This window comes from Serpula lacrymans (genome assembly GCF_000218685.1).
Source record: "Serpula lacrymans var. lacrymans S7.9 unplaced genomic scaffold SERLAscaffold_1, whole genome shotgun sequence".
Classification (NCBI taxonomy): Eukaryota; Fungi; Basidiomycota; class Agaricomycetes; order Boletales; family Serpulaceae; genus Serpula; species Serpula lacrymans.
Genome location: NW_006763290.1, coordinates 1,503,136 through 1,530,119, shown reverse-complemented (window position 1 = coordinate 1,530,119; position 26,984 = coordinate 1,503,136). Strand labels below are relative to the sequence as shown.

Genomic DNA, 26,984 nt, shown 5'->3' with positions numbered 1-26,984 from the left:
AAAAGAGACAAGGACTCTCATGCGGCTGTTGGGGTATCTATTGACAACATGATCGTGACTAGTGATTCACTAAAGCAAGTAAACGACTTCAAAAATCACCTGTGTACCGAATACAAAATATCTGATATGGGTCCCATACATTGGCTCCTAGGATTTGAAATCATTCATAACCGACCACAGAAAATGATAACGCTGAAATAAGAGGCATATGTTGACTCCATGTTAGTATCCTTTGGCATGGAAAACTCGAAGCCAGTATCAACCCCCATGGAACCAGGCGTAGCTCTATCAAATGATCAGTCGCCTGTAACTGCCCAAGAAGAGAACGCAGTGAAAAACATACCATATAGAATATAGAATGGCCATCGGCAAACTGATGTACCTGGCCTTGGGGACATGTCCGGATATAGCCTTCGCTGTTGCAATAACCTCCTAATTCGCACAAAACCCTGGTTTGAATCACTGGGAGGCCGTCAAAAGGATATTTAGATATCTAAAAGGGACAAAAGCGATGGGACTTACACTCGGCGGACAAAACAAAAGTATAATTGGCCACACAGATAGTGATTGGGGATCGCAGCCCCATCGCCACTCCTCAGGATATACATTTGATGCATATGGTAGGGCTGTATCCTGGAGCTCTAAGAAGCAATTGATTGTAGCGTTATCCAGCACCGAAGCTGAATATGTTGGACTCATCAACACCACTAAGGAAACCGTCTAGCTAAGAGGATTCATGACTGACATCTCTGGAAGTGCTCCTGAAGGCCTGACACCAGTATATACGGACAATCAAGGAACAATAGCACTCACCAAAAACAATATATTCCACGCTCGAACGAAGCACATTGAGATTTGTCATCACTACATCCACGACACTGTTGAGAAAGGCCAAACCATTGTCCTATACTGCCCCACTGATGAAATGCCGGCCAATTTGATGACGAAGGTGTTGCCCAGAGTGAAATTATCAAAGTTCACTGGGATGCTGGGAGTGCGCTAGGCTCAAGGGGAGTGTTGTCGCATGTCTGTCCCAGTTAATAAGGTTTGAGCCTCACGCACTATCGCTCTCTACCACCACTGGAAGTGGTGGCTGAGGGCCATTTTCCTATTTAGTTATCGGACATTAAACTACTATAGAAATTCTTGATTCACACTTTCTGGATACCTCAGTCCTCGTACAAGAGACTGAGGTAAGTTTAGACATACATACATATTCCTATATTTGCTGAAATTACTACCTAGTATCACTTTGTAACAGATACAATTCACAGATACAAGGAATAATGGCCTTCTATTTGATCCTTGTTTGCCAGTCCGGACAATTTTGTCGGAATTTTGCCGAACATTGACACCTTGCGCGGGATCCGGACAATTTTCATTCAATCTTCGTGCCTGTCCGTCCGGACAAAAATCTCTCGCGTTGCAACAAGGTTCTACAGGCATATTCAGGGGTCCTTGTGGCGGGGGCTTTGTTTATAAATCTCAATTTGCAGCCGCTGAGAGTGAGGAATAAAGTTGTGCTGACTTTAAAAATATTATATTCATGTGACTATCTATTAACAAGCCTTGTCCAGCACTCATTCTCCTCTCTTGAAACAGTGGCTGTGGAGTAACTTGGTGTTTATCAAGTTACGGTCGTCTCTGAACGAGTTTTCCTCATTTATAACACATCAATGACCTTGGAAGGATGGGATCGAATATCGATATGCGACTCGCTACCGTATTATGACACCGAGTGCGAAAAAATTCCTTATCTCACCCAGAAGGTAGACCTGGAACTGGCTAGCGAGTTTACGCGTTTAGATGGTCTGCACTCAGGTGTTCCCCCTGCTGATCTCTTCCCAGTACGTTCTCCACATTCATATCTTGGTCGTTTCAATATGAAATATCTAGCGTAATGCCACTTTGCTTGCTGAGCTTACTCGCATTGAAACATATAATGCAATGCCGCCGCCGCTAGATTTAGAAGAAACATTCGCCCAACTGAATGAACCGTTACGTACCTCACCAACCTCTGCCACGGATCAGACATGGCAGGAAGTCATACTCAGTGCTCGTGTGTACTTGGAACATCAGCGTATGCGGTATGTCTTAGCACCCGTATTCATTATTACTAACTTTAGCTACAATCCACTTCCAGTCAACTCAATTTGGCTCTTGTACAGACATATGGGTCTAACTCTTGGTTAACGCAAAACTATCCCCTCCAGCGCATGGCCGAGCAAGCAGAGAAAGATCTAAAGAGTATCATTTATCTCACATCACGGGTCAATCAAGAGCGGATACACTTTCAGGTGAGGGCTTTTCCAAACAGATCATACTATTCAAGATTATTAACAGATATCTGTACTCGAAGACTAGGATTGGGGAGCAGCTCGCTACACTAGAAGCACGATGGACGGACCTTGTGTCAAAAGTTCTTCAAGTTCAAATGTCTAATGTCTCACTCGAAATTGAAATCCAGGAGTTGAAGCAGACCGAATTCCAAATTAGACATCGTCAATGATTCTAAATGCATGGGTATCAGCTTGGTTGCACTGGCGGATCAGTTGCGCGTGCAAAAAATCGGGCGGAAAGAGTAAAAGAGCGGAAATTGTGAGAAAAGTGAAAAATGTATCTGGTAGTAAAATCACCTCAACCTCGCAACTCGCGATATCATAGCATGCAAGGTTGCCATTTGGGGATATATGACAAGCTAATGAGCTCACACTTGAGAGTCCCAGTGTTGGGCGAGCCGTACCATCTGCCATTTAGAGAGCCTTGGGCACCACCATGGTACTCCCAGGAACCATGTCGTATATGACACTAGAGACGGCACTGAAGGCACTATAAATGAGTAAGCACATATGTGTCAGTATGATAGAGGCCTTGCGTCGAGCATGTGTGTTGTAACTTGTATCCTAATTGCCTGACAAGTAAAACATGGTTTTCATAGCTAAAACATGGTTTTCATAGCTAAAAATGCCTGTATCACATTTGCTGCATGCCCACCGTCCACATTCTACACATATAATCTAGAATGTCAACAATTCAGCACCACTGACACTAGGGTGTAGCACGGGTATGGGTCACACCGCGGGTTTAGGGGGGACGGGTACGGCGGGTACGGGTACGGTGTTCAAAATCTATACCCTCAGCAACACTGTACCCGTTTGTGCGGTATACGGGTTTGATATGGGTGGCTGTGATATTCGGATCCCGCCTGCCTCTTGCTTCTGTCTTGTACCAATCAACGCTCAAAAATGGGATCACTGACATCATCTAAAAGAAGAGTTTCCTTGCTGCTCTTTTATGGTAAAAAGAAGCATCAAGACAACGTTGATGAAAACCTTGGCATCAGGTGCGTATAAATGCTGGACTGAAGTTAAAATTTAACACGCATTCCACATGTTGACAGTTTCAACCAGTACTGGTGCTGGTGACGGCTCTTCAACCAAGTCCCATCCAACATCTGAGTCCTCTAGTCTTCATTCAAGAGTACCACAGGTTCAAGACATAGATGATTTTGGGGATATCTCACTAGGTGTTGCAGTGTCCTTGGATGAGCTTCAAGAATATCTACGCCAGCCTGTTGAAAAGACAAAGGACCCGCTAAAGTGGTGGGTGAATAATCAACACTCTTATCCGAACTTGCATAGGATGGCACTCAACTACCTTAGCATTCTTGGTAAGCCTCAAGTACATGATATACTTGTTCATGCTGAGCAACATTCTAGCAACCTCAACTGCTGTAGAGCGGATTTTCTCCCAAGGCTGGCAGCTGCTTCACTTTACTCGTAATCACTTATCTCCTTCCTCAACTCGAGCTCTGTCTGGGCTCATGGCTCCAATGTGAGCTCATTTCGAGTGCAGATCTTGTGAAAATCATTAAACAGTTAGGAAAGTGTAAGCTAGATACGACAGAGGCTATTGATGTACAGTAGATACTCTCAAATTTGTATTGCTTCAGCTCATCTCAATATTTTCTGGTTCCTCAACCCGCGGGTATTTGCACTACCGTGGATACCCTAGTATACCGCGGGTCCTAACGGTATTACCGTACACGTACCCTTGAAGGGTGCGGTGTTGGCGGGTACAGATACAGTGTTGATTTTCTGACGTACGGGTACACCCGTGCTACACCCTAACTGACACCCATCCACTTGGTTTCTCCTCTCTCGGAAAACCACATCTTGCAGTCATCAGCTTCTCCAAAATGGGACGTAAATGGTGGCGAGTTGAAGCATTTAATGATCATCCTAGATATAAAGCAAAAGATCCAGTATCGTTTGCTAGCAAAGATGGCAAAAGAGAGGCAAGGTTGCATGTAATGCATGCTGGCCTGTATTGAAGGCAAAATTCCAGGATGCGGATGAACAGGAACTGGCAAATGGAATGAGAGTTGAAGTATGAACACAGGACATCTTAGAAAGAGACAGTAAGCCCTGCTATACTTGCTCTACTATTGATTTTGATGGTTGTTTATTGGTTCGTCAGTGTGGGCTATGGATATGAAAGATCCCCAAAGGCCCTGGTTTCCATCTCATGCAGATACTCTCTTGAGACACTTGGCCACAAAGTGTCCAAATGTAGCCACACACATCCGCCAGCATGAAATTCAAGAATGCAATGCTCGATCATATTCTTTACAAGCATCTCCAACCTTGAAGCGCACTTACAGCACCACTGTCTCAGCTAACTACTATGCTGCGGCACCAGCACCTGGAATCTTGCAGAAACCACAGTTGCTCTTGTATTCATCTGCTGGCCCAAGTTCCCAGGCTCTAAGCCCCTTTGCAAGCTTGAGCCGCTCTGGTTCATTCCCTAATCTACTTCTACCAGGGTCTCCATCATATTCACCAATATCAGTCACTTCACACATCTCACAGTCTCCAGCTAATGATACTTGGGCATCAAAACGCAGCCGCACAACCTTACCTCGCCACCCATCGCAAAATTTTCAGTGGAGTGACAAAATGCAACATGAATTTTGCCGTCACTTAGCCAGAGTCACAGCCTCTGCAGGATTCCCTTTTCAGTGGGTTGAAAACTCGGAATGGATAGCATTTTGTCAGTAATTCATTCCAGCTGCAAAACCCATCAGTAGGAAGGTTTTAACCACATGACTCATTCCAGCAGAGGCTGAACTTTACCAAGAAACAGCCCAAGCAAGACTGAATGGTCAATATGTCACTGGACAGTGTGATGGGTGGACAGGTATTAATTTACACGACTTAATTGCATTTATGGTCACAACAGCTTCACGAGAGGTGCACAGTTTCTTTCTTGTCTCCATGTGAAACTGATGATTTCTGCAGGTACACTCTGTCAAAGTATATGATGTATCCTTGGAGCAAAAGACAGCAGATAATTTATACAGGCTTATTAAGACAACAAAAGAGATACTCGTCTCAAATTGGCATGTTGTCCTTATAGCATTCACTTCTGACGCTTCTCGGGAGTCTCAAAAAGCAAGAAAGACACTCTCACACAATACACCAGAGATCATTGTCCTTGATTGCTACAGTCACCAAATCAACCTAATTGTTGGGGACTACTTTGCATGTAATGAGGCACAATTTGTGTTTGACTACTCAACAAAGGCTATAGAGCTCATCACATGGATCCGCAGCAAGCCACTACTTACTGCCCTGATTTGGTTGACATCAAAGATACTAACAGGCTCAGAACTAACTGTCATTCGACCTGTTATCACTCGATGGACAGCTCACTATTTAGCCTTCCAATATTTATTAGATCTCCGTCTCACACTACAACATGTCTTTGCCAGCAATGCACAACAAATTCCTGCCCAACAACTAATCAAGACTGGGGACTGGAAGGCAATACAGAAGGCAGAAACAATGAACGAGCTCGTTAATGATAGTCTATTCTGGCATACAGCTGCACGGTATGCACACACCAATTTTGTTCTAATATTCTACATAATTAATGATGTTCTAGAATCAAAAAACATCTGGAGCCACTTGCTCTTGCAGCAACTGTCACACAAGCAGCACACTGCCGCCTTGACCAGGTGTTATGCATTTTCAACACTTTGTACTCAAAATATTCACAAACCAGCAAATCACCCACTGATTCAATGGATGTTCTATTAATGCAAGCCATCCTGGACAGCATTAAAAAACGATGGGCAAAGGCTGACCAAGGTGTTTTTGTTGCGGCATACTCAATCCACTATACAAGATCTTGCCATTCAAAGCTGGGATCCCATTCATGATGTCATCAGGCCTCTGGGAACTATTTCCCACCTATGGACTCGCTTCTACAAAGAGACTGCACAAATAGCCCTGTATAAAGAGCTGTTGGACTACTTAACCAGTGCTGGCCAGTACTCAAAGCTTTTGGACCACATCCAACGTGAAAAAGCCCTTGCTGCTAGTGAGGTATGGTTTTCTATTTTCATTTTCAAAGTCTCTTTTAATGCTTCCTGCAGAACAAACCTCTTGACCCGCTTTGTATATATACTGAGCTCATAGACCTTGTAAACCCTACACCTACACCTCTTCAGCAACTTGCCCAACATCTTCTCTCTGTATCAACTAATTCTGCCTCCTGCGAGAGGTTATTTAGTGCCTTTGGCCTCATTCTCACTCGACTTTGCTCTCGTATGAGTCTAAAGTCAATGACAGACCTTGCTGAGCTTTGCCTTCACCTATGAGACGAGTATGTCAGACTTGGCATTGTCAAACAGAACCTTCAAAAGCAAAAAATTGTCTCACTACCAAATCCATCTCAGCAGACAACCGACCCACCTACCACCACTGAAAATACACCAGCACCATCTTCTGCTGAATTCTTGGCCACCAAATTGCAGGCAGAAACCAACAGTCAGCCTGAAAATTCAATGCAGGATATCATTTCAGAATTGCGAGAACATTTGTCAGCTGATGAAGATGAAGAGCCAATCTCATTCGATGAGATACACATACCAATTGGCTCACTCTTCAATTTTGAAAGCACAACATGGATAGAAGTGGAGAAAAGGTTCTTGCTCCGAGGCTTGGATGAGAAACTAGAGCTGTATGATCTAGTGAGTCTTGATGCTCCTGGTGAAGCTGACTCGGATGGGGTTTTAGATATGGATGTTTTCGAAGAGGCAGTTCTTGTGTCCTAAATGCATGTAATATTATTTGATACTAGCTACACATTGACTCTATACACAAGATTTGTCTTTTTTTTATTCTATATCTGCTTCTGTACTTTTGTCGACCTTCACCACCGCAGTATCATGATGCATTGACCCATCCCCTTGCTCAGGATATATTGGTTCCTTCAGTGATGTGCGCCATGCCAATTCAACATGGCAGAGCCTAGTACCGCTGGCACCTTGGTGCGGAGCCCATAGCTCGTCCTTCACTGGTTGAGACCCAGTGAAAAGTCCCATGTCTAAAAATTGGGCGTTAGCGAGACAGAGCAGGAAAAAGCGGAAAAGATCAAGAAAAAAAGAGAAACATATAGAAATATTTTTTGTAGTAAAATTCCAGATTTCTCTTGCTGTGTCTCATAGAAATGGGAATTTTCAAGTAACTTCAACGAGAATAAACGAGAGACAGCGAGAGAAATGTGTAGTTACATACATGTAATGATTTTTACCAAATTTTAGAATCACTCAGAGATCACCCAATCAAATAGAAAAAACGCCAAAAATATTGAGTTATGAATGAACTGGAATAAACAAAAGAAAATGCTAATGAGTGTCACGAAAAAACCAGTACTGAATAGCCATAGCATCCTCAAATCAGAACCCACTCTCCTCTGCCTCCCTATTGCTCTCGCTATCCACTATCCTCCATCCCAACATTTGAGTTGTATTTGAGCCATCACATGATTGCTACATCATCTGAGCTGCCAATTGAGCGGCTACTTTCTGTAAAAGTAGTTAGAATTTGTCAGAAAAATCCATTTTACCGGATCAGATCTTACAAATGTCTGTAGCGTTCCTGAATGATCTGATAGTCTAAGCTGTCGCAGACCAGAACCTTATCAGAATCAAAACAGAAAACAATCAGGCTGATCAGCTGAAATAAAAAAGTAAGAGACTCAGATTGTTTCTGGCCAGACACAATCTGAGCGTAAGAAAAATGTAGGAACATATCATTGTCAACTAAGTCATTCAAATAAAATTGTCCTTCCTTCAAATTGAAAGCCCTGATCATATGAGCCCCCAAAACTAAGTATTTAGCCATCACCAGCTCGAAGTCTTTGGCTTCAACATACAAACAAGCACCTGACCATCTAGTCCTCGGATTTCCATCTGATGGCCTGAACATCTTGACTAATGCAATGTCAAATGAAGAGCACTGGGTGAAACATTGACAGATGCTTTGGAGTTGAGCGGGAGTTGGCTCTGGAGTGTCTGTATTAACCAGAACACAGTCAAAGCGCGGTTCTGCATTGAAATTGGGATTGCAGCAAAGAATGTTGCGGCCTTCGCTCCAATCCTCCAGTGACTGATACGACAAAAAATTGTAATCTGTTTAATGGGAAACAGCGTTAGAGTTGGAAAATAAATCTGGATTAACATTAACCTACTGTGATGGGACCATCTCCAATGGCTATATTGCAGTTTGAGACTAAAAACCTTTGCAAATGTTTGTGAAATCCTTTGAAGTTCCTAGGGAGCATCTGGACTATACAGGGAAGAATGCACTAGCAGAACGGTTAGTAGTTTGGGGGACTAGTAAAAATTATTGTAAGGACAACATACCTTTAGTATATTAAAGAATACTTGGCCGTCTGCATATTCAACCGTTGTGACATTCATTAAATGTTTCAGTCCCGCCTATTGCGAGACATTCTGCATGCTATCACTCACAAGCTTTAGTGCAACAGGTTCTGAGATGTAATATAAGGCTTACTTTCTGGCCATATGGCCTTTGTTGCCATCTTCCACTAATACATTGAGGAGGAGTGGCCAAATGTGCTTACCCCATTTTCCTAAGTCGTCAGAGTGTAATTTGTCGTATGATATGGAATGGTATGGATCTGAGTATTCCAGTGACCAAAAGAAATTCTGTAAATAACTAGTCAGTTGAAGGCTATAAAATGTGGAAGAGAGAACCTTGGTTGCATGCAATCCATAGCTTTGTAAGATCCATTCTGCCTCGGTTTTATTTGGTGCTGAGATTGAGCAATTATAAACTTGCTGCATATTTTCCGTTGTACGGAACTCAAAGTCTCTGGTAAGTTTGTTCAGATCACCGTGGTGAACAAGACATTGTGGGCAAGGATATTTGGCTAGAGCTGCACGCATAGCAGTGAGAGCACAGCTTTCCTTGCCATCAACAGACTTCACTGGTACTCCTGGATGTATTACTCGATTGTTTTTGTCGCCGCATTTCATCGCTTCTCCAAAGCGCGCAGGACCCCGTAATGAGCGGAATACTACTTCAATGACTTTATGGTAAACTTCTCATTTGAAGCACTGCCATTAGACAGTCTCAGGTGCATTTCTATCAGATGGATTGGCCGGATCTTGAGGCTGTAAGACTATAGTGTGTGTATTTACATAGCAAAGAATAAACTCACAATAGGCATGTAGCCTACCAGAACACCCTCTCCATTTCCTGACGCGTTCCTCACCTTGTGTGGTAGAAATAGTGGACAAATGATAATAGGGTGCTTCTTGACCTGCTTCGCGATATTTCTTTTGTCAAGCCAAAGTGATATTGGTAGGAAACAATGCGGCGGATTTTCATCTTGTGGAAAAGAAACCTGTGTTTAAATTCTTCTAGTCAGCAAGCATATAAAAGAATATACTACATAATTACCTGTATATGCCACCATATACTGGCCAAATTAAATTCATTGTATATGTGTTCCTTCAAAACTATCCTACCGTTTTGCTGACAGTGGTATTTATGGTAGGGGTACCAATAGATGAGAGGCGCCAGCGTTTTGTCTGTGATCCAGTTGCAATAAATCTTCCATGGATCACGGTACTTGAAGTTGAAGTTGAACATTTCCCCTAGATAATTTGCAGAAACACTACCTTCTTGGAACTAAAAGAAAGATTAGAAGATTAAGTTTTGAGGGTTAATTCAGCTCACCTGGACATAGTGTGTGCGTGCTACTTGTAATGTTTGCTCCATGTCTGGATAATTCTGGAATGTTATGTTAGTACTCTCTGCCCATCCATTATGTACCCCATGAAGTTGTGTGTTTACTATCTCTTTACCCAGTAATCCTTTAATTGCTGTTTCTGCATATTCAAAGTCAGAACGCGTGTGGAATAGCACCCATGGTTTGATGGCCAAAGTGGATTCATGTTCAGTTTGAGGGCTGTGTTGATGAGCTGAAGAGATACTTGTGTTAAGCAGAATTGTTACTGGTTCCTTGCTACCACTTTGAGGATGGTAAATAATCTGTATAAATGTTGGACTCGGAGCATGTTTGGTAGTGTCACCAGTAACAGGTTTCTCAGGGTTGAAGTTGAAGCCTGACAGACACAGTTTTAAGATTCAATAAAATATACACTTTGAAACATGTACCGCTAATTGATGGACCTATTGATGGAGCTGGTCCAACTTTATCACTGGCTTGAGTCTGATATTCATCATCCTGATAGGAGACATGGGATCATTGGCTTTAGGGGTTTGTAGAAACAAAGAGTTCCCTCACCTCTACAGTTTTCTGCTTTTTCCTCAGCCTCTTGAGCAATTCTTCTGGACATCGTTTTGCTAAAGTATTTTCTTGTTGCATTGTCAGCTCTACATGTTCTTGATGCTTTATTTTGCAGGATTCTAGATGCTTGTCAAAGTGGCGGGTGCTTCAGTGTTCCTGACAATACTGACACCATGGTCCAGATTTTGCTTCAGTGGTCCTCAGAACACAAGACATGGTTGATTATAATGCAAGATGAGACGTGACATGTGTTGTAGAGATATGATTTGAATGGTCAGTCTGAGGCTCCAAGTTGGTTGCACTGTGAGCTCACCTGTGTACGTAACAATCCGACCCTCCCTACAGGGTTAGTGTGAATGCTCCACACCAATTGCTCATCTCTAGTAACCACTACAGAGATGGCAAAAAAACAGAAACACACCATGCACCATGGAGAAGAGGAAGAAAACTTCCAGTGAATGCCAAGCCGCCCAAACTCTGGGAAGAAGGAAGAGCCAGGTAAAGCACATGATGGTTCTGCACAGGCAGGTGCCTAGGACAGTGCAAGATGTCAATAATGAGCTAGAAAGAAGTACAGATGAAGAATTGTACTCACAGAATGAATCAAGTGACAAACACCCAAGCTTTGAAGATCCACCCATCAACAGTAACTCAGGATCTGACAGCGACATATCACAAATCAGCTGGAACATGTCACCAGCTTTGCTATACAAGGTAATAATTGTTAGTTTATTTTGCCCTCTGAAATATGCTGATATTGTAAGTAGGCTGCCCATAAGGCCCACATTGTAGCCAATTCTGCAAAAGAGGACACAAAATCTATGCATTAATACAATGACACTATGAATGAAGAAAGTCAGGAATCTTGTGAAAGGAAAGTCGGGAAGAAGAAACAAACATTGTCAGGAAGAAGAAAAGATTAGGGTGCAGAAACACTGGCTAGGCCATTCAGTGAGTGATTCAGATTGTCAAACATTTGAAACTCACCAGAACTTTTCACCTGCTAGTTTCATGACAGATTACAGGAGCAAAGATCAAATGCGGCTTGTTGTCTTCAATCTCGGGGGGTGTTGTCTTCAATCTCGGGGGGCCCCTGTTTTTGAATGCACCGAGCAAGACTTAAGAATATCCCTAATCAGCGTGCAAAGTTTGGTGAAAAAAATAGGACAGGTACAAAATACAGATGGAACTGTGATGTACCATCCATGGGATATCGAGATTTTTCACCGAGACTACAAAGGACAGTTTGATGTTCAAACTATTTTTTTGAATCTGATTCTTCATAAGGTGTGTCAACTTTTATCTCACAAAATAATTGAGGACTCACTGAGCAGACAATGAGATGTATTATACGAGGACCTGCATCTGTGATTTTAATGAACACAGGAGAATCTTCCCGTGCTGCAAGAAACAACAAAACAATGGACCTGAAATGGGGGTTAGACCACACTACCCCAGGAATGATTGCTGCCTCTGCTATCCTAGTAAGCAGTTCCAAACTCATTGTATATTGAGACAACTAACGTACACTGGTTTTTTTAGGCTCGTTGGGCCCTATCTCCCGATGAATGCCTCAAAGAAAAAGGGGTTGAATCCGGTGTTCACTGGCACAACAATTTTGACAATTACCTGGAATTTCTTTCAAGCTTTCTACAAAAGCAAAAAAGAAGCGTGCTCAATATATTCTGAGAGTGGGATAAAATCCTTTTCCCCAACATTGAACACGGACTTGGGGGCTATTTTAGCAATGCAGACAGGCATAAGCTAATGACAGGGGTGATGGCAGCATTAAACGATGACAACGACAAAATCAAGCCCGGAGACCAAGAGATGATTTCTGAGAGAGGCTTTGAAGCTGGGGGGGGGCTTGAGGGTGGGAATAGTAATGAGGAGAAAAACAATGTCAATGGAAGAGAGAACTGATGCATGCACATGTACAGATAGTGTAGATAAGATAACAAATGAACAGATAAATGAACATTATCAGATCACATCAATAATTATGATCAAACAATCTGTTTGTGTCTATGAGGTTATTGATGGACTGGATAATAACAAGTCCAAATGCAAGTTCAAGAAACTGTCAATGTCCAAGACTATGGGAGACAAGATGGACAAAGAGAAGGGCAGGTTTGTACAGTCTTTACTGACACAATTATTATTAACAACAGTTATACAGCAGTATGATGACTTTGTTATACATGGTGTTGCCGACATTGCTAACCTCTCATCCTTTGGCTATTAAATAGCTCTTCTCCATACTCCCTTTACTTTGGTGCATACTCATGAAGAACCCTCTTCAAGACTTCTGTCTGTTCTTGGATTGCTCCTCCAATATCTTCCTTTAAGATTCACCCCTTCAAAATTCTTCTCAATATGCTGTAATGTCTCTTTTAAGTCTTGAGAGACTCGAACACCTGACTCTGACTTTTCAGCCTTTTTTTTTTTTGGATTAGGTGGTGTAAGTTCTGTCTGTAACACAAGATATTAGCGGGACTTGTAATGGGATGTAGGAGTCGAGGGACAGACACTCTCAAGTATCTTTTAACATTAAGTGTACAGTAAGACATTGAATCACCCAAAATTAGGACGTTTAACAAACCTGCTCATTGATGTTACTGATATTATTATCCCTCTTGTCTAGCCGACACTTCTGAGTCAAGTTGCCTGTAGGTATTACTGCGGTATCTGAGTCTTTTCCATCCTTCCCAATTGTCTCAATAATACTGTCTGTGCAGTTCTTCAAAAACTGGTGAGTTGTGGGGGTTATTACAGCATAATTAATAGTCTTACTTCTTTGTTTTCATCCATGACCTTGCCAGATGTATTACAGGGTTCATTATCAGAGTGTATTGTGTGTTCTTGAAAATTGGGGGGTGTCGGAGGTGAGCTATGCACATCTTTATATCGTTCAAGTTTATTGTACTTATATCGCCCCTTCCTATCTACAGGACAACCTTGACCAAACCCACCACCGTTCAAATACAATAGCACACCATCAGATGAATATGTGCTTGTAGATCCATACCTCAACTGGGGAGAGACTATGCCTGGAGAGGGTGGTATGGCCGGGGGAGGTGTGCTGGGCGTTAACAGGTGACTTGGTGTGGGTAAAAACTCTGCACTTTTCTTTTTCCGGTTTGCTGACTCTGTGTCTCCATAAAGTGCCAGCCAGTGTTGTTTAAGATCACCAGGACCTTTGGCTGATTGTGTGAGGACTGTAGCAGCAGCATTATTAATCAAAGACGGCTTGGAGCTGTTATCTGACGATGAAGTCTCTTCAACAAGAGGAGTGGAACTATGACATCGACATTTTCCTGGGTTTGATGACATGATATTCCGTTGTTTCAGCTTCAAGCTTCAAGTCCAGGTGAGCAAAGATCTACTATGTATTACTAATTGACTAATATGATGTCTGAGGCTCCACAGAGTGCCACAGAGCATATATAAACAGGCCATGTTGCTCTGTCGCAGACTCATTTTTTCTTTTATACCATCAATGCCAAAACACCAAGCTCAATCAAAGTCACAGATCACCGAATTGCACTGCTTCAGCTACAAGGTATTGAATGGTATGTAGGCTCGGCTTATACTTATCCATCAGTAACTCACACCTAATTTTTGCTACAGACTAACAAGCCCTGGCATATAACTGTTAGTTTTGGTGATTCTGCACCTTTGTGCTACCTACATATTTTCATTACTTTCTCTATCTATTCCTCTACCATTCAGTATTGATTGTGTTCTCTATTATTTCGCCTTTGTGGCTGCTTTGTTTAACTTTGTTTACAAAATTTCGGACAGTACTGCAGAGTCCAGTGCTTCCTATTCTCTCACATTGGACTCTAGCTCTAGTCCGTGATAGCTCTCAGCAAGTGGCTAGACACTTCCTTTAAGCTTTGTTCTCAACAATAATGAAGCTCTCCACAGCTATTATGTTCACACTGTGTGCAAGGCAAATATGCTCATTGTCACACCAATGCTTGCATGTAAGTTTGTATCATATAATTGTCATCATGGTGTTCACTGATATCTACATTGGTTTTATATCTCAAAAGGAGTGTATAGTCTTGCTTGAGTTTGTTTTGTACCACATTCTATTACATTTAGATTCCATCTGAGTCTCGCTGTGATCAAGTTGTAGTACCAGTTGGGGTGTAGGCCATTACTAGAGTACTTAGTTGTTGTTGCCACGTCTGCAAATGAATTCTGGTTTTTGTTATTCTCTATTTATTGATAATTATGGCCTGAAAGAGCCAATGATAATAATAATTACACCAAAATGTCAAAGCAGACTGAACAAAACCGAACCAGGCATGTTCAGCCCAATCAGACATAGTTACTTTTGCTGGTACCGGCTATCACTATCTGTGTATCCAGGCTGAATTCGCGGGACGGCCTGGTGAACCCTTTCACTCTGCTCAGAAGATTCAGACACTTCAGACGTGTCCTCCTGATCATTGCTCCAGGTATGCTCAGACTTCTCAGCGCTGTCGATTCCATCATTCTGATCAATGTCTAATTTGACCCGTTCACAGTATTTTGTATCTAATCTGTTGGTAAATTTTCTGGCAACCTAATCAGACCACATCCGGCCAAATTATAGAAATTAGATTTTTCTGACATTGTAGCAAGTATTAGAAAAATCACACACCATTTGTTCCGATTGATCATGGTATTTCTGTAAGAAACGAGTCAAAATCAGCATCAAAGTAAGGCAGCTAAAAGACTTACCTTTTTATCTTCCACTGAGAGAGCCTTCCAGTATTGTTCAAATTCAGTTGTGGTCCTGGTCAGATTGTTCTCACACCATTTCACCACACAAAGGTTCCTATAAAGAGTGAGTACATGTGCATATATCTACTGCGCTGTGACTTACCTTGATGTTAAAGTTCCTGTCAGCCTCATTTTTTTTCCGCTAGGCTTTGCAATTGTGGCTTCTTTTTTTAGTATTGTTTGGGCTGTGTTGGGTGGCAGGTTGACTAAAACCTGTCAAACCATTGTTGGAACACTAGCTACAGGACCAGTTTTGGTAGTTTTTGCTGGGGTGTTGTCTATTGATTGGGAAAAATTTGTTCCCAAATTATTTATGGATCACTTCTCCCTCATCCATGTAGAATATGTTGATGCTGATATTTTAGCCCTTACATACATAGTAACTAGATTAGCTTGATATAGAAACAACTTATTATTTACCTAAGTAAAACTACAACAGATGTTAGTTTAAGGTGATCTCTAATAAATGTAATGTAACATACCTCAGCCACTGCCTGAGAGGCTATAGAAATGACTGAGGTATTCCAATACTAAACCCCCTACTACTTATAGTCGGAGGTGCTACTCGCTACAGTATAAATACTCCTAGGAGAACAATGGTGACTCCATGGAGTGGTGGCTATGCTCCATGGAGAACAATGGCTACTTTAGCAGAGACTGGGTTTATCCGGTTTTGTCAAACAATACATACAAAGGGTTTTTGATGATGATTTTGAATGACGGCTGTAAGAATATATAAATGTAAGGGCATGCAAAACTCAAATCAATGAAACATGCCTTCTCATTTTCTGTACTGGTAGATTGTGTCTCCTCTGAGTTGAGTCTTTGCATGATGTGCTCATTAGGATTGATTGCAGGGTCCAGATTTGACTTTGAGCTTTTGTGCGTATATTCGACATCTTTGGATTGTGACTCGGAATCCTTAGATTGTTGTGACAAATCTTGATCGTGCGTGAAGCTTGTATCGCTATCGACCCTGGACTTCTTGTGCTTAGGTTCTGGGTCAATTGCCTGGTGTTCAGTGTCGAGAAAAAGCTTCCGAGTTGAGGGCTTCAAGTTTTCTTCAAGACTCCTTTTTAACACAAGCATTCTTCACATGATACCCATGCCATGATGAATAGTCAACAATTGCAAGCTGATTAATCTTCCAGTGGTTATGACAAAGACTGAGAATTGGGTAATTAGATTCCAGTGTGTTGCTGAACCATTTGAACAAATTGTTGCTAGCTTGCATCCACAAATCTGGTAATGTTCCCTTGGATAAAAAATTTGCCCATCCAAAAATGTTTCTCGGCCTTCCTGATATCTGCCAGCATATGACTAGAGACTGGTTGGCTAAACTCGTTCTCGATAAATGGCATGGCGGCACTTTTACCTTCAACAGCTGAGGTTTTTACTTGTTTAGGCACATGTATGTCGGATACATTTGAGATGTCAATGACACTCTTTGATGAACTTGTATTCTTTGAAGCATTGGTGGCGAGTTCATTAAACCAGTCACCACGGGTCCAATACTTCACTAAAGGATATTTCTTTCTCAGGTTTTCTGACGATTGAGGTGCTTGCTCCATAGAAGGCCTGCCCACAAGTGACTTGATTGAACTTGCAAGACTGGTATGTGCTTCCCTTAAAAATACTAGATGTTGAGCATTTATTTCTCTTCAAAAAAATAAGATCGCTTACTTGAACAAATCACATTCAGCTCATGCTATGCCCAATTCTTCCTTTTGCTTGTTATATTTTTGTTCCAGGTCCTGAAAATCTTGCAGAAGGCGGAGGTAAGCAGACATGTCAGTTGTAGATAGCATACTATTGGGATAATTGCTACTGTCATTAAAATTGATTTCCAATGATGATAATGAGAAAGGGGAAATAACCTCTGAGTGGCAAATAAAGAGCTGTCATTATCTGATAGTAAGAGGCTGCTGTTATTAGACATTATAGTGGGGGTCTTGCCTTATTGATTTATGTGGAGGTGAGAGAAAGAGAAAGAAGAACTCAGTTGCGTTTGCATGACATCAAATAAGAACACCTTCCAGATTTGGACTAGTTACCATATTGGTCCACCTCCCGTAAAATCATCAAAGTCTAAATCACAACGACTCCAGTTTACCTTTTTAACTCTCATGGCCTCTACCAACCATTTTACAGCTGCTGGCAACATTAGTATAATTTGTCTGTATCCAATTACTTTACTGGCTGTGTGCTATCACCCCAAACCCCCAGTTCCCTTTTATATGGACAACAATTTGGTTCCATGAGATTGTTTTGGTCGATGGTTCTACTTGTATCCCTTGTATTGTCAAACTTGTGTCAGACTTCTTCAATGGCAAGGAGCCCATCAACCCTGACAAAGCTGTTGCCTACGGTGCTGCTTTTCAGGCCGCAATTTTTTCTGGTGACACTTCTGAGAAGACTCAGGACCTCCTCCTCAATGTGTCTCCCTTGTCGCTTGGTATTGAGACCACTGGTGGTATCATGACTGCCCTCATTAAACATAATACTACTATCCCCACCACAAAGTTGGAGACTTTCTCCACTTACTCGCCTGGTGTCCTCACCGAAGTGTACAAGGGTGAACGTGCACACAGACACATATCACACTAATTCAGTCTTATAGAATCTCTTGTTTCAAGCCCACCCATATCACATTGTAGCTAATATAATTCATGTCCTTCTATTATACAAAAAAGTGATTATTCTTCTGTATTCTCTTGAAAGTCATCCATCAATGTTACACTGAGTCCTGGCTTCTTGGCAACATAAAATCTATCCCCTACTTCATGTCCATATGGGCAGTGTGGTATTATTGCCACAACTGATTGGATTGCTTGGACAAGAACAAGCTTGAGGTGAACTGGATCCTCCTTTTTACACAATATGAGTGTATTTTAGGAGGCTTGGATGAGATGTTGATCCGGTACTGAGAATAGCGAAATAAGAGCATAGGTTGACTCATTGTTGCCATTAGAACAAAGCTGGGTAAAGTATATAACCTCAGCAAAATTAATCCTGCCGTCAATTTGAAGCTAGATGTGAAGTTAACATTATATACGCTAGGGATGAGAGACCAATGAGATGAAGCTGGGTACCTTGATATTGTGTGGTATGCATGTCTTTTCTGCACTGAACACAGAACAACAAACTTGTCCATTATGTAGATAAAGTTGAGCCCAATGAAAGATGCGTGGGGAAGTCTGTATATTGAACATTTCTTGAAATGCTGTTCCAAGTCATTGATAGTCTTCGGAGTTTGTTCCTTCTTGGGAAGGAGGATATATCCATTGCTTATATCTCTAGCACCTTTTGGGATCAACAATTTATAGGATTCTGGGTCAATTTGTGGAAACATTGCTTTAAGGAGTTGATTTGTGATCATCAAAGACCACGCTGGGACAGGTTAGTGTATGGATCAGATGGCTGAATATTTCTTGACCAAGGTTCCTTATAGTTCTTTCCATGGTCCATTAAGAGTAACAAATGGCTGAGCCAAGTCGCGTGATCTCATGTGCAATATGGAGAAGGCTGTGAATGCTTTATCAGATGAAATGGAGGCAATCTGGCCGACATTGATAGTATAGAGTCTCAAAGCCTTGTACAAAATCCAACAAAGACATATAAATATCCTTGAGGTCTTGTTGGGTAATTTGGTGTTGATTAGCAAGACAAATACCTTTGACAAGTTTACAGAAATGTTGCCAGTAGATATCATGGAGGACTGTATGGTGTCCCACACATCAAGTCCATCTTTCTGGAGGACTGCAAAGTGATGCATACCTGGAAATAAAAACAAGTCAACAATCTTTGGCTTCTTGGGACCAGGTATGAATGCACCTGGTAGCACATATTTCTTCTCATAGCGTAGATCTGGGGAATGGTTCAAAATGACCCATATATAGATACAACAGTTAAAAAGTTTGCTTTTGTATAGCTGAGCACCGTCAAGAGATAGCATGAGTACTGTGTCTTTGTTTTGTATTTTTCCATCGGCTACTGCTTGAAGATTGTCTGTGCCAGTGAATAAATCATTGTAGTATGGCATTTCCCCATTATTTTGCGCAAGTTTTTCTATAATTTGCTGCGTGTGGATCCCTCGGTACTTCATGCTAGTAGCACTTTTTTCATCTCTCCATAATGCCTGGATTTGCAGCCCTATTGGTATTGTGTGGAACTTGTGCTAGGATTCTTTGATCTGTCCCCCACTTGCCTGGAATTTGTTCTGATCATATCTAGGTTCTCCACACTTCGGACAGATGTCCAGTTCAGAGTAGGGTCCGGTATATGCGAGACATGTGTTTATACACATGTCATTCTTGATGGAGTTGACGCCAGTGATTTTTCTAATGCACCATTTGACTTGATATTGAGACAGTAATGGTAAGTTCGGGATCTCCTCTGTGAGAACATCCCAAACTCATCATAAGCCTTGTCTGAGAAATTTGATAGCCTTAAAATCATCTTAATAGATATCCTCAGTGACGGATCATCCAAAAGGGGAACTTCTGATGGTGCATTTCGCAGCCATGCTAGTGTTTCATTGTCAAAAGACCTTCGGGTGTACTGGTCACCAAGGGAGGCTTGTTCCATGGCCTTGATAAATGCCAAGGTTGTTTTGAGATCATCGAGTTGAGCTAATTGATCAAAGTCGTCGGCAGTTTGAGGTATTTCTCTGTCAGGTGATGGACTAGGGTGTCGGTCATTCTCATGTGCTTGATCATCATGTGTATTGACCTTAAAAATGTGAAATATGTTAGCTAGTGAGTTAAATTCAATATTGAAGGGTGCTTACAGCATTATTATTGTTGTTCTGAATAAAAGGAGGCGTGATTTGACAATCCATATCTTGGCCTGTTATGTTCCTATCATTGTCTATGATTGGAAGATCCATATCTTCATCTTGGTCCACAGGCAGGTCTTTGTCTGGTTAAAAATTTGGCTGGTAATTTGGTGGAGTTAATGCCCGAGTATCCAAAGGACCAGCTTGTGGATGTTCATCATGGGGTCTGGTGAGTTGAGTAAATTTGCTGATGCCTTTCTTTCTCTGAGCTGCTTGATGTCGATACCAGGTGGATGAAGAGACTTTTCAAGAGGATATTCCATCGCTTTTCCACTTGCAGACATTGCAGTTGCACAAAATGAGGTCAAGAGATTCTGATAGTTTAGACATAGAATGGTGTAACAGAAATTTATAGAGCAAGGGAGCCAGTATATAGGAACAGGTGGTGCAACCGTGTAACCAGATATATATAATAAAATGGACAATGTTGCACGCATACAACGTAAAAGGCGTGAACGACTGTGCAGAACACAATGTAGCAAAATTATGATCAAGTTGTCCAGATTTTGCATTTTGAATCATGTGACATTTCGCCATTTGAGATTTTTCTCAATTCCTACTTACTTTTAAGAATTTCCTGATTTTTCTATATTTCTCATGATACTTGTACTAGGTTCTTGAGCTTTCAATTTTTCTCTCAATTTGTGGAATGCGAGTTTTCACTGGGCTTGAGATTGAGGAGAATTTTCACCCTGCAAAATGTGATTGAAATTTGTAACCTAAATGTCATATTTATATAACCATTTTACTTACCAGAAAGTTTATGTTTGCCATCAACAGAAAAATCCATAGGTAATTGTAATGAATATTTAATCCTCTACAAAAGCAGAAATGTTGTCTAGGGCGCAATAGGCCAATGGATTTCTTTAGTCAAGGGTGGGACATTGAATGAACTCCCAAAACTTGATGAACTGGATCATAGTGCATAAATCTGTCCACTGGCTATTTAGACCATCCGCTAGGACCTGCCTCTTCTTCGAGTTATGCTGTTGTTTTTCTCTCCTCAGCCTTGAGAATTTTGGGGTCATCTATATGGAGTCACTAGTTATTGCTGTCCTCAAATTGAGCAGGCTATGAAATTTCATCATAAGCAGGGTAAATGGAACACTCAAAATATGACATAAGCAGACTGAATATAGATGACATTTTTCCTAGTTTTCTTCTAGTCTGGTCTAAATTAAGGACTTTTGGCAGGAACTATTACAACCAAAGTTTGAATACTCTGGCGCACACAGTGACAAGCAAAGAGGAGGATGGAGGAGTGGATAAACCCCTTATGATAGGACCAAGTTAGTTGTGGGTATACAACAAGAGAACTCGCTGAGGAATCTCCTGGATCTATTGGGGTATTTATACCATTATAGGTTTGTTTGTATATGTTATATTATACAGTTGATAAGACAGTGGCTGATGATGTCATAGGGTGCAACCCGTGTGACCAGCTCTACTGTGTGAGAGACTTGTATCTAAAAATCAGGGAAGGCAGCACAGCGCGAGAAAGTGGGGTTTGAACAAAAGGAAAGTGCCGCATGGCACAATTGTGTGGAAACTGAAAAAAAAGGTTGAAGCGGAGAATGATGGTTAAAGGTCCCAAAATTGTGTACAGTAACAGGAACCCCCCACTTTTGTAGTAATAGAAAAGGCACCAGTGGATTACCTGAGCAGCACATTTGGCTTAAACTTGGCATTTCATGGCCAGTCACACCAGGAAAAAGCACATAAAGATTTCAGCTAAAACAGGTACTGTAAAGGAAAAATGTTATGTACATCACTCCTAGTATTGTATCACAACTGCAACAATTTACGTAGCACCTTAGACCAAATGGTCTTACTGCGGTGCAGACCTTATCATAAACTAGAATATACAAGAGGAGGGGACTGTTGCTTACCTCGGCAATGCTCATGTGATTTCCCATGTGGGATCCCTTTCATGGCCCTCTAACTCTGAGCTGAGTACAAAATAGGAGCTCAGAGCGGACCTTGGATAGAGTGGCTGAGACAGAGTGGTGGTACCAATGAACAAAAGAGACAGGGGTACTGCAGGCACCCTAGAGAGTAGTGAAGAGGGGAAGGTGTTGAAGATGCCTGACCAAAGTAGACTGGGGCAAGCATCCTAGAGAGTAGTTCAGAGAGGGGGTTGTACCAAAGATGCCAGACTAAAGTGGACTGGGGGTGCCACAGGCATCCTAGAGAGTAGTATAGGGAAACACAAAGAGGGAGGGTGCAAAAGGCACCTGACCAAAGTGGACACAGGTGCCACAGGCGCTCTAGAGAGTGGTACAGTGAAATACATAGAGGAAAAGTGTCAATGGCACTCAACCAAAGTAGATACAGGTGCTACAGGCATCCTAGAGAATAGTATAGTGAGGGAAAATCTCCAATTTATATCCGGACACGAAGCGCCAAAAAGTGTGAGGGCCCGTTTTGGAACAAGCTGACACGTCCAGCGACACACTTCATTTTGAAAAAAGCCTGTCACACTATGTAAAAGTGTTACACTTGGTGACAAACCAGAAAATTGCTATCTCTTCTCACTTGACATGAATTATTTGGATTTTTTGTTTCAGAGAAAAGCTGAACTCGGTAAATACAAATATAATTCTGTGAGAAGAAGTAAAGAAAATGGTGCCATGTAAGATGGGATAGATTTTTTGTGGCAAAGATGACAAAAATTCAAGTTGGTGATTTGCCTTGTCATGCCAGTGGTCACAGGCCAAGTCACATCATGTGATGGTGTCGGTTGTGGATGACGCTTACCTTACTTAATCTACAATCCTGAAATGCGCGTAACATGAACATGGTGTGACATAGTGTGAGCAATGTTGTTTGCACTGAGAGTCGTTCAAAACGAGCATATTTGCAACTGGCTCTCATTTTCAAATGGAGGTTGCTGAATGGGCCATGATATTTTCATGAGGGGTTGGCACAAACATGTAAGGAATCAATTTTTCTATTGCATTTCCATCATGTCATGGTTATCCAACCCCCTTCCTGTCACCCCTCTTGCCATTAGATTAGAAGTCACAGCCAGTACTCTCTTGCTTTTATCTTTCTTCTTCCTATTTTCTTTCACACTTGTATTTTATCATATTTACAACATAGGAGATTCCTCTCCTATCCCCAAGAAGATATGCCAGTGGCATAGCACTGATCAAGAGCCATGTGCAGGAATACTTTGGCAAGAGATTAATCAGCAAAACAAACTGTGACTCAGCACTTTCCCATGGGTTTGCTGATCCAGCCAATTGTACATCCCTTACTAAGGACTTCTCCCACACAATTAGTAATTATGATAGATCATACTGTTCCTTCCCTTTTCTTATTGGCTAACTGTTTAATCAGACCACTCTGTTATTCTTTCCCCCTTTCGGTCTGACCTCTGTTGTTCATTATATAAGGAGTAAATATTCAATGTATTATTCCTCAGTTCAATATTAGTTTGGATTTGCATTTATACTGTTACTCTTCAACATCAATACTCTGATCCACTGGCCTTCTGCAAGGACTTGGCGAGACATTTGTCATTGTTATATAGATATAGCTTTGTATTCATTACTTGACAAAACAGGGGTCCTGGAGAGAAAGCGGTAGGCTTATACTCAGCCATTTGTTTGCTTGTGTTCATTGTCTATCAATATAGCTCATATGAGCTAATTTACAGTCTCAGCACTGCGAACAGGCTGGGATTGCTTGTTGCCATTTTGTGAGGCGGATGAAATCCTCACCAAAGATGACTAGGGGACTTTGACTGAGGGCTTGGAAAAATGTCAAAAATAGGTGTTTAAGTTAGTATACAGAAAATCATGTTTCATATAAAACAATTTTTTGCAAAAATTTTGGAGTTGTTGCCATCACTAATGACCACTACAATCTTGAGCTGAAAACATATGAAAAAAAGTATATATACAAAATTTCTGCTTGTTACAAGAATCATTTTCTGTATACTAACTTGAATACCTATTTTTGACATTTTTTCAAGCCCTCAGTCAAATTCCCCTAGTCATCTTTGGTGAGGATTTCATCTGCCTCACAAAATGGAGACGAGTGATCCCAGCCATTAGTATTGTCGAGAGACAATTTTAGCTAGGTTAATCAAAATTTTACCCAGGAATGGCTGGGGACGAGCCTAAGAGAGCAGCTTCTTGTTTACAATGGAGAATGAAAATAACAATGCCAAAGCTCGGAAGGAACAGACCACTATCAGTTGACAATGAGGAGAATTTTGGCTCTCCAAAATTTCTTTCAAAATGCATTAGAAAACATTTTGGTCTTTGCAAATATAAATTTTCCTCTTGCCTCAAAGGCTTGTTGTACATAGATTATTTCAGTGGTCCTTTTAGCAATAAATTAAATTTCTTATTTTCATCAGTCTCAAACATCCATTGTGAACTACCTGATTTCCAGGGCAATTTTACTATACCTGGAATTAGATATTTTAATCCCTCTTCAATGAGAATTAACAGGTCCTAGTTGAGTTAACATTTAAAAGGGAGTAAAATGTGTATTTTTGTGTGACTCGCAAATGGAGGTAGAAAATATCCAATCTTGTTCAGCATTAAAGATATTGCCCATTGGTCACCCAATGGTCACCTGACAATCACCTGATCACTGCCCACTAGCTTCCTGTCAATCACCCTGCAATGGCACACTCAAGGGGCAAGCACTTATGTTAATGAATTTGAATATTCTATAAAATGATTGCTATACAATATATTAATAATACTTCAACCCGGGCATATTATTAGAGTAGGATAGTATTCAAGTATTTAGCATTGTAGACCTGCCACTAAACATCCATACTATTTAATACTTGAGAGACTATTGTGAAACAATTGTGTAAGGCATTCCTGCAAGATGTATCAGGTACATGGGATAATCTAGCTATCCATCTATCAGGGTGGTACTTCAACCACATATCTCTCACCATCTTTGTGAAACTGTTTGACATAAGCTGAAGGGTGCTTGTGTGAGTGAAAAAAGCTTCAACAGGATACCATTGAACATTGTGAGGTGTTATAGAGTTAGGGTGTTTAAGGATAGGCCAAGGAATTTCTTCTGCCAAGGGTAATGTCTCCAAAGCAGTGACAAATTTCCGTATCTCGATGAAACACATTAAGGCATGCAACTCATTTCATGCACCATTGAGGCCCCCCTGTAGCACTTTTTGTTTCTTAGCCTTGAGCTGTTGTTTCCTGTTAAGTTCCTCCAATGCTAGGAGATCTTGCTCCTGCTGTTGTTGAATTTGAGCACGACTTTGCTTAAGTTCTTCTTGCACATTAGCAGCCATAGACTCTTCTATGACCTTGGCAGCATTCAGTTTTGACTGATTGACCTCCATTTTGTCCCATCATGAGTTTTGGATCTTTTTCAAACAGTGATGCCATTTAGAAGCATCTTGAGATAGCTTACTGTGTATGTCACTAGGAGAGAGGTTACAAGCACATTTATTATTGAAAGCCATGAATGTGCCTTTCAAATTTCTTTTATCACTGTGATCCATGTTGAGAGTGTTCTCAGCATCAAATACTAGTTGTTACAATACACAATTTTTGGACCTTTAAATCTCATTTTCCTCTTTTAACTTTCTTCTGTAGTTTTCACACACTGTGCCATGCGGCACTTTCCATTTTGTTCAAACTCCACCTTCTACTAGATACTTGCTGCTGCATGTGCTAGAGGAAGAGCCATCTGAATGGCTCATTTCATTATTACGCTCATCCTCAGACTCCTCGAATTGCTACCAAACACCTCTCTCTCCTCACCATCTCTTTTGTTCAAGATATGAAGCTGTCCAACTAGCTGAGAAATCATTTCTCGCAATAAGCATTTGTTGCTGTCTTTTCCAACCATGTTGCATGCCTACAAGTCATCAATTGTCATTCCAAATGCCCATAGAGCGTTGTACAGGAAATAGCGGATGCAAGGGGTGAGATACTTGCCTTGGAAACTTTCTATTTGGTTGCCGCCGATATCCTTTGCATAGATCGACCCCCACAGGTATAGGTCAAACAATGAGGCGTCTTTGGGACATCCGCAATGGAGATATTTAGGCGCAACTGTCTTGATTCCGTCATCCTATTTCATGTTCAGATTTTGTGGCACTGGTGTCCCCGACACTTTGTATCACTCTTGAACTTCATTTGCCTTTGTTCCAGTCTTGTTGATTTTGTGGTGATATAGACATACAGTGTTTCCACCACTGGTGGTTAGGACATGCAGAGCAAGCACACGGCTGATCACACCAGCTTCAGGCAAGTGGTCAGCATTGTCTCTGATGTGTCTGCAAATGTCATGTGTAATTTTCCCTTTTTGTGGGTTCTGCAGGAACTTTCTGATCTGCTCTTTACCCTTGGCCTCTTTTTTTAAACAAGTAGGTCAGTTACCACTCTCAACCGCTAGTTTTTTACCTCTGCTTACTGGCTTTCTCCATCTCCCGATCTTGATCATTTGCACCATCTGTCTTGTCCTCCTTCTTGTTGTTACCCCCTGACCTTTGTCTTTTTCCTTCTAGGTTTTTGAGTCTTCTCCACCACCTGATTGTCCCCCTCCTCATCACCCCCCTTCTCATCAATAGCTTGTTTGCTTTTCTCCACCACCTCATCCTCACTCTTCTCATTGTCATCCAACAACTCATATGTGTCAACTAACTTTCTCTTGTTGCTGTTTTGCTTGTCACTGACCACGCTCTGATTTGCAATCTTGGGACTAATCTATACCACATAATCATGAACAGCGGTTTCAT

General features: G+C 41.4%; 10 protein-coding genes across 10 annotated transcripts; 5 read left to right on the top strand and 5 right to left on the bottom strand.

Moving 5' to 3' along the window:
* Positions 1-736: 736 nt before the first annotated feature.
* On the top strand, positions 737-1,055 carry SERLADRAFT_454707 (uncharacterized protein; the record flags this gene model as incomplete). Its single annotated transcript, XM_007312202.1, has 2 exons — positions 737-778; positions 807-1,055. The coding sequence occupies 2 exons, from the start codon at positions 737-739 to the stop codon at positions 939-941; spliced, it is 177 nt and encodes a 58-aa protein (XP_007312264.1).
* A 487-nt stretch (positions 1,056-1,542) lies between these two features.
* On the top strand, positions 1,543-2,932 carry SERLADRAFT_454699 (uncharacterized protein; the record flags this gene model as incomplete). The annotated part of the gene is made up of 4 exons (XM_007312201.1): positions 1,543-1,847; positions 1,897-2,087; positions 2,144-2,297; positions 2,360-2,932. 4 exons carry the CDS (start codon positions 1,677-1,679, stop codon positions 2,507-2,509), a joined length of 666 nt encoding a protein of 221 aa, XP_007312263.1.
* A 2,026-nt stretch (positions 2,933-4,958) lies between these two features.
* SERLADRAFT_431910 (uncharacterized protein) lies at positions 4,959-7,120 on the top strand (the record flags this gene model as incomplete). Its single annotated transcript, XM_007312200.1, has 6 exons — positions 4,959-5,052; positions 5,119-5,252; positions 5,301-5,893; positions 5,947-6,152; positions 6,190-6,389; positions 6,743-7,120. 6 exons carry the CDS (start codon positions 4,959-4,961, stop codon positions 7,118-7,120), a joined length of 1,605 nt encoding a protein of 534 aa, XP_007312262.1.
* Positions 7,121-9,436: 2,316 nt separating this feature from the next.
* On the bottom strand, positions 9,437-11,138 carry SERLADRAFT_404575 (uncharacterized protein; the record flags this gene model as incomplete). Its single annotated transcript, XM_007312199.1, has 7 exons — positions 9,437-9,487; positions 9,535-9,720; positions 9,777-10,007; positions 10,056-10,444; positions 10,512-10,566; positions 10,943-11,019; positions 11,051-11,138. The coding sequence occupies 7 exons, from the start codon at positions 11,136-11,138 to the stop codon at positions 9,437-9,439; spliced, it is 1,077 nt and encodes a 358-aa protein (XP_007312261.1).
* A 912-nt stretch (positions 11,139-12,050) lies between these two features.
* SERLADRAFT_404574 (uncharacterized protein) lies at positions 12,051-12,816 on the top strand (the record flags this gene model as incomplete). The annotated part of the gene is made up of 5 exons (XM_007312198.1): positions 12,051-12,113; positions 12,172-12,226; positions 12,383-12,531; positions 12,599-12,759; positions 12,801-12,816. 5 exons carry the CDS (start codon positions 12,051-12,053, stop codon positions 12,814-12,816), a joined length of 444 nt encoding a protein of 147 aa, XP_007312260.1.
* Positions 12,817-13,116: 300 nt separating this feature from the next.
* SERLADRAFT_431909 (uncharacterized protein) lies at positions 13,117-13,962 on the bottom strand (the record flags this gene model as incomplete). Its single annotated transcript, XM_007312197.1, has 3 exons — positions 13,117-13,170; positions 13,232-13,369; positions 13,423-13,962. 3 exons carry the CDS (start codon positions 13,960-13,962, stop codon positions 13,117-13,119), a joined length of 732 nt encoding a protein of 243 aa, XP_007312259.1.
* Positions 13,963-14,968: 1,006 nt separating this feature from the next.
* SERLADRAFT_431908 (uncharacterized protein) lies at positions 14,969-15,537 on the bottom strand (the record flags this gene model as incomplete). Its single annotated transcript, XM_007312196.1, has 4 exons — positions 14,969-15,205; positions 15,284-15,310; positions 15,364-15,460; positions 15,509-15,537. 4 exons carry the CDS (start codon positions 15,535-15,537, stop codon positions 14,969-14,971), a joined length of 390 nt encoding a protein of 129 aa, XP_007312258.1.
* A 2,127-nt stretch (positions 15,538-17,664) lies between these two features.
* SERLADRAFT_344479 (uncharacterized protein) lies at positions 17,665-18,012 on the top strand (the record flags this gene model as incomplete). The annotated part of the gene is made up of 1 exon (XM_007312195.1): positions 17,665-18,012. A coding segment is annotated over one exon (348 nt), but the record flags the coding sequence as incomplete, so codon positions are not given.
* Positions 18,013-18,783: 771 nt separating this feature from the next.
* On the bottom strand, positions 18,784-19,711 carry SERLADRAFT_364462 (uncharacterized protein; the record flags this gene model as incomplete). The annotated part of the gene is made up of 3 exons (XM_007312194.1): positions 18,784-18,889; positions 19,125-19,557; positions 19,609-19,711. The coding sequence occupies 3 exons, from the start codon at positions 19,709-19,711 to the stop codon at positions 18,784-18,786; spliced, it is 642 nt and encodes a 213-aa protein (XP_007312256.1).
* On the bottom strand, positions 19,702-25,580 carry SERLADRAFT_431907 (uncharacterized protein; the record flags this gene model as incomplete). The annotated part of the gene is made up of 3 exons (XM_007312193.1): positions 19,702-20,136; positions 20,195-20,325; positions 25,382-25,580. The coding sequence occupies 3 exons, from the start codon at positions 25,578-25,580 to the stop codon at positions 19,702-19,704; spliced, it is 765 nt and encodes a 254-aa protein (XP_007312255.1).
* Between the last annotated feature and the right edge of the window lie 1,404 nt (positions 25,581-26,984).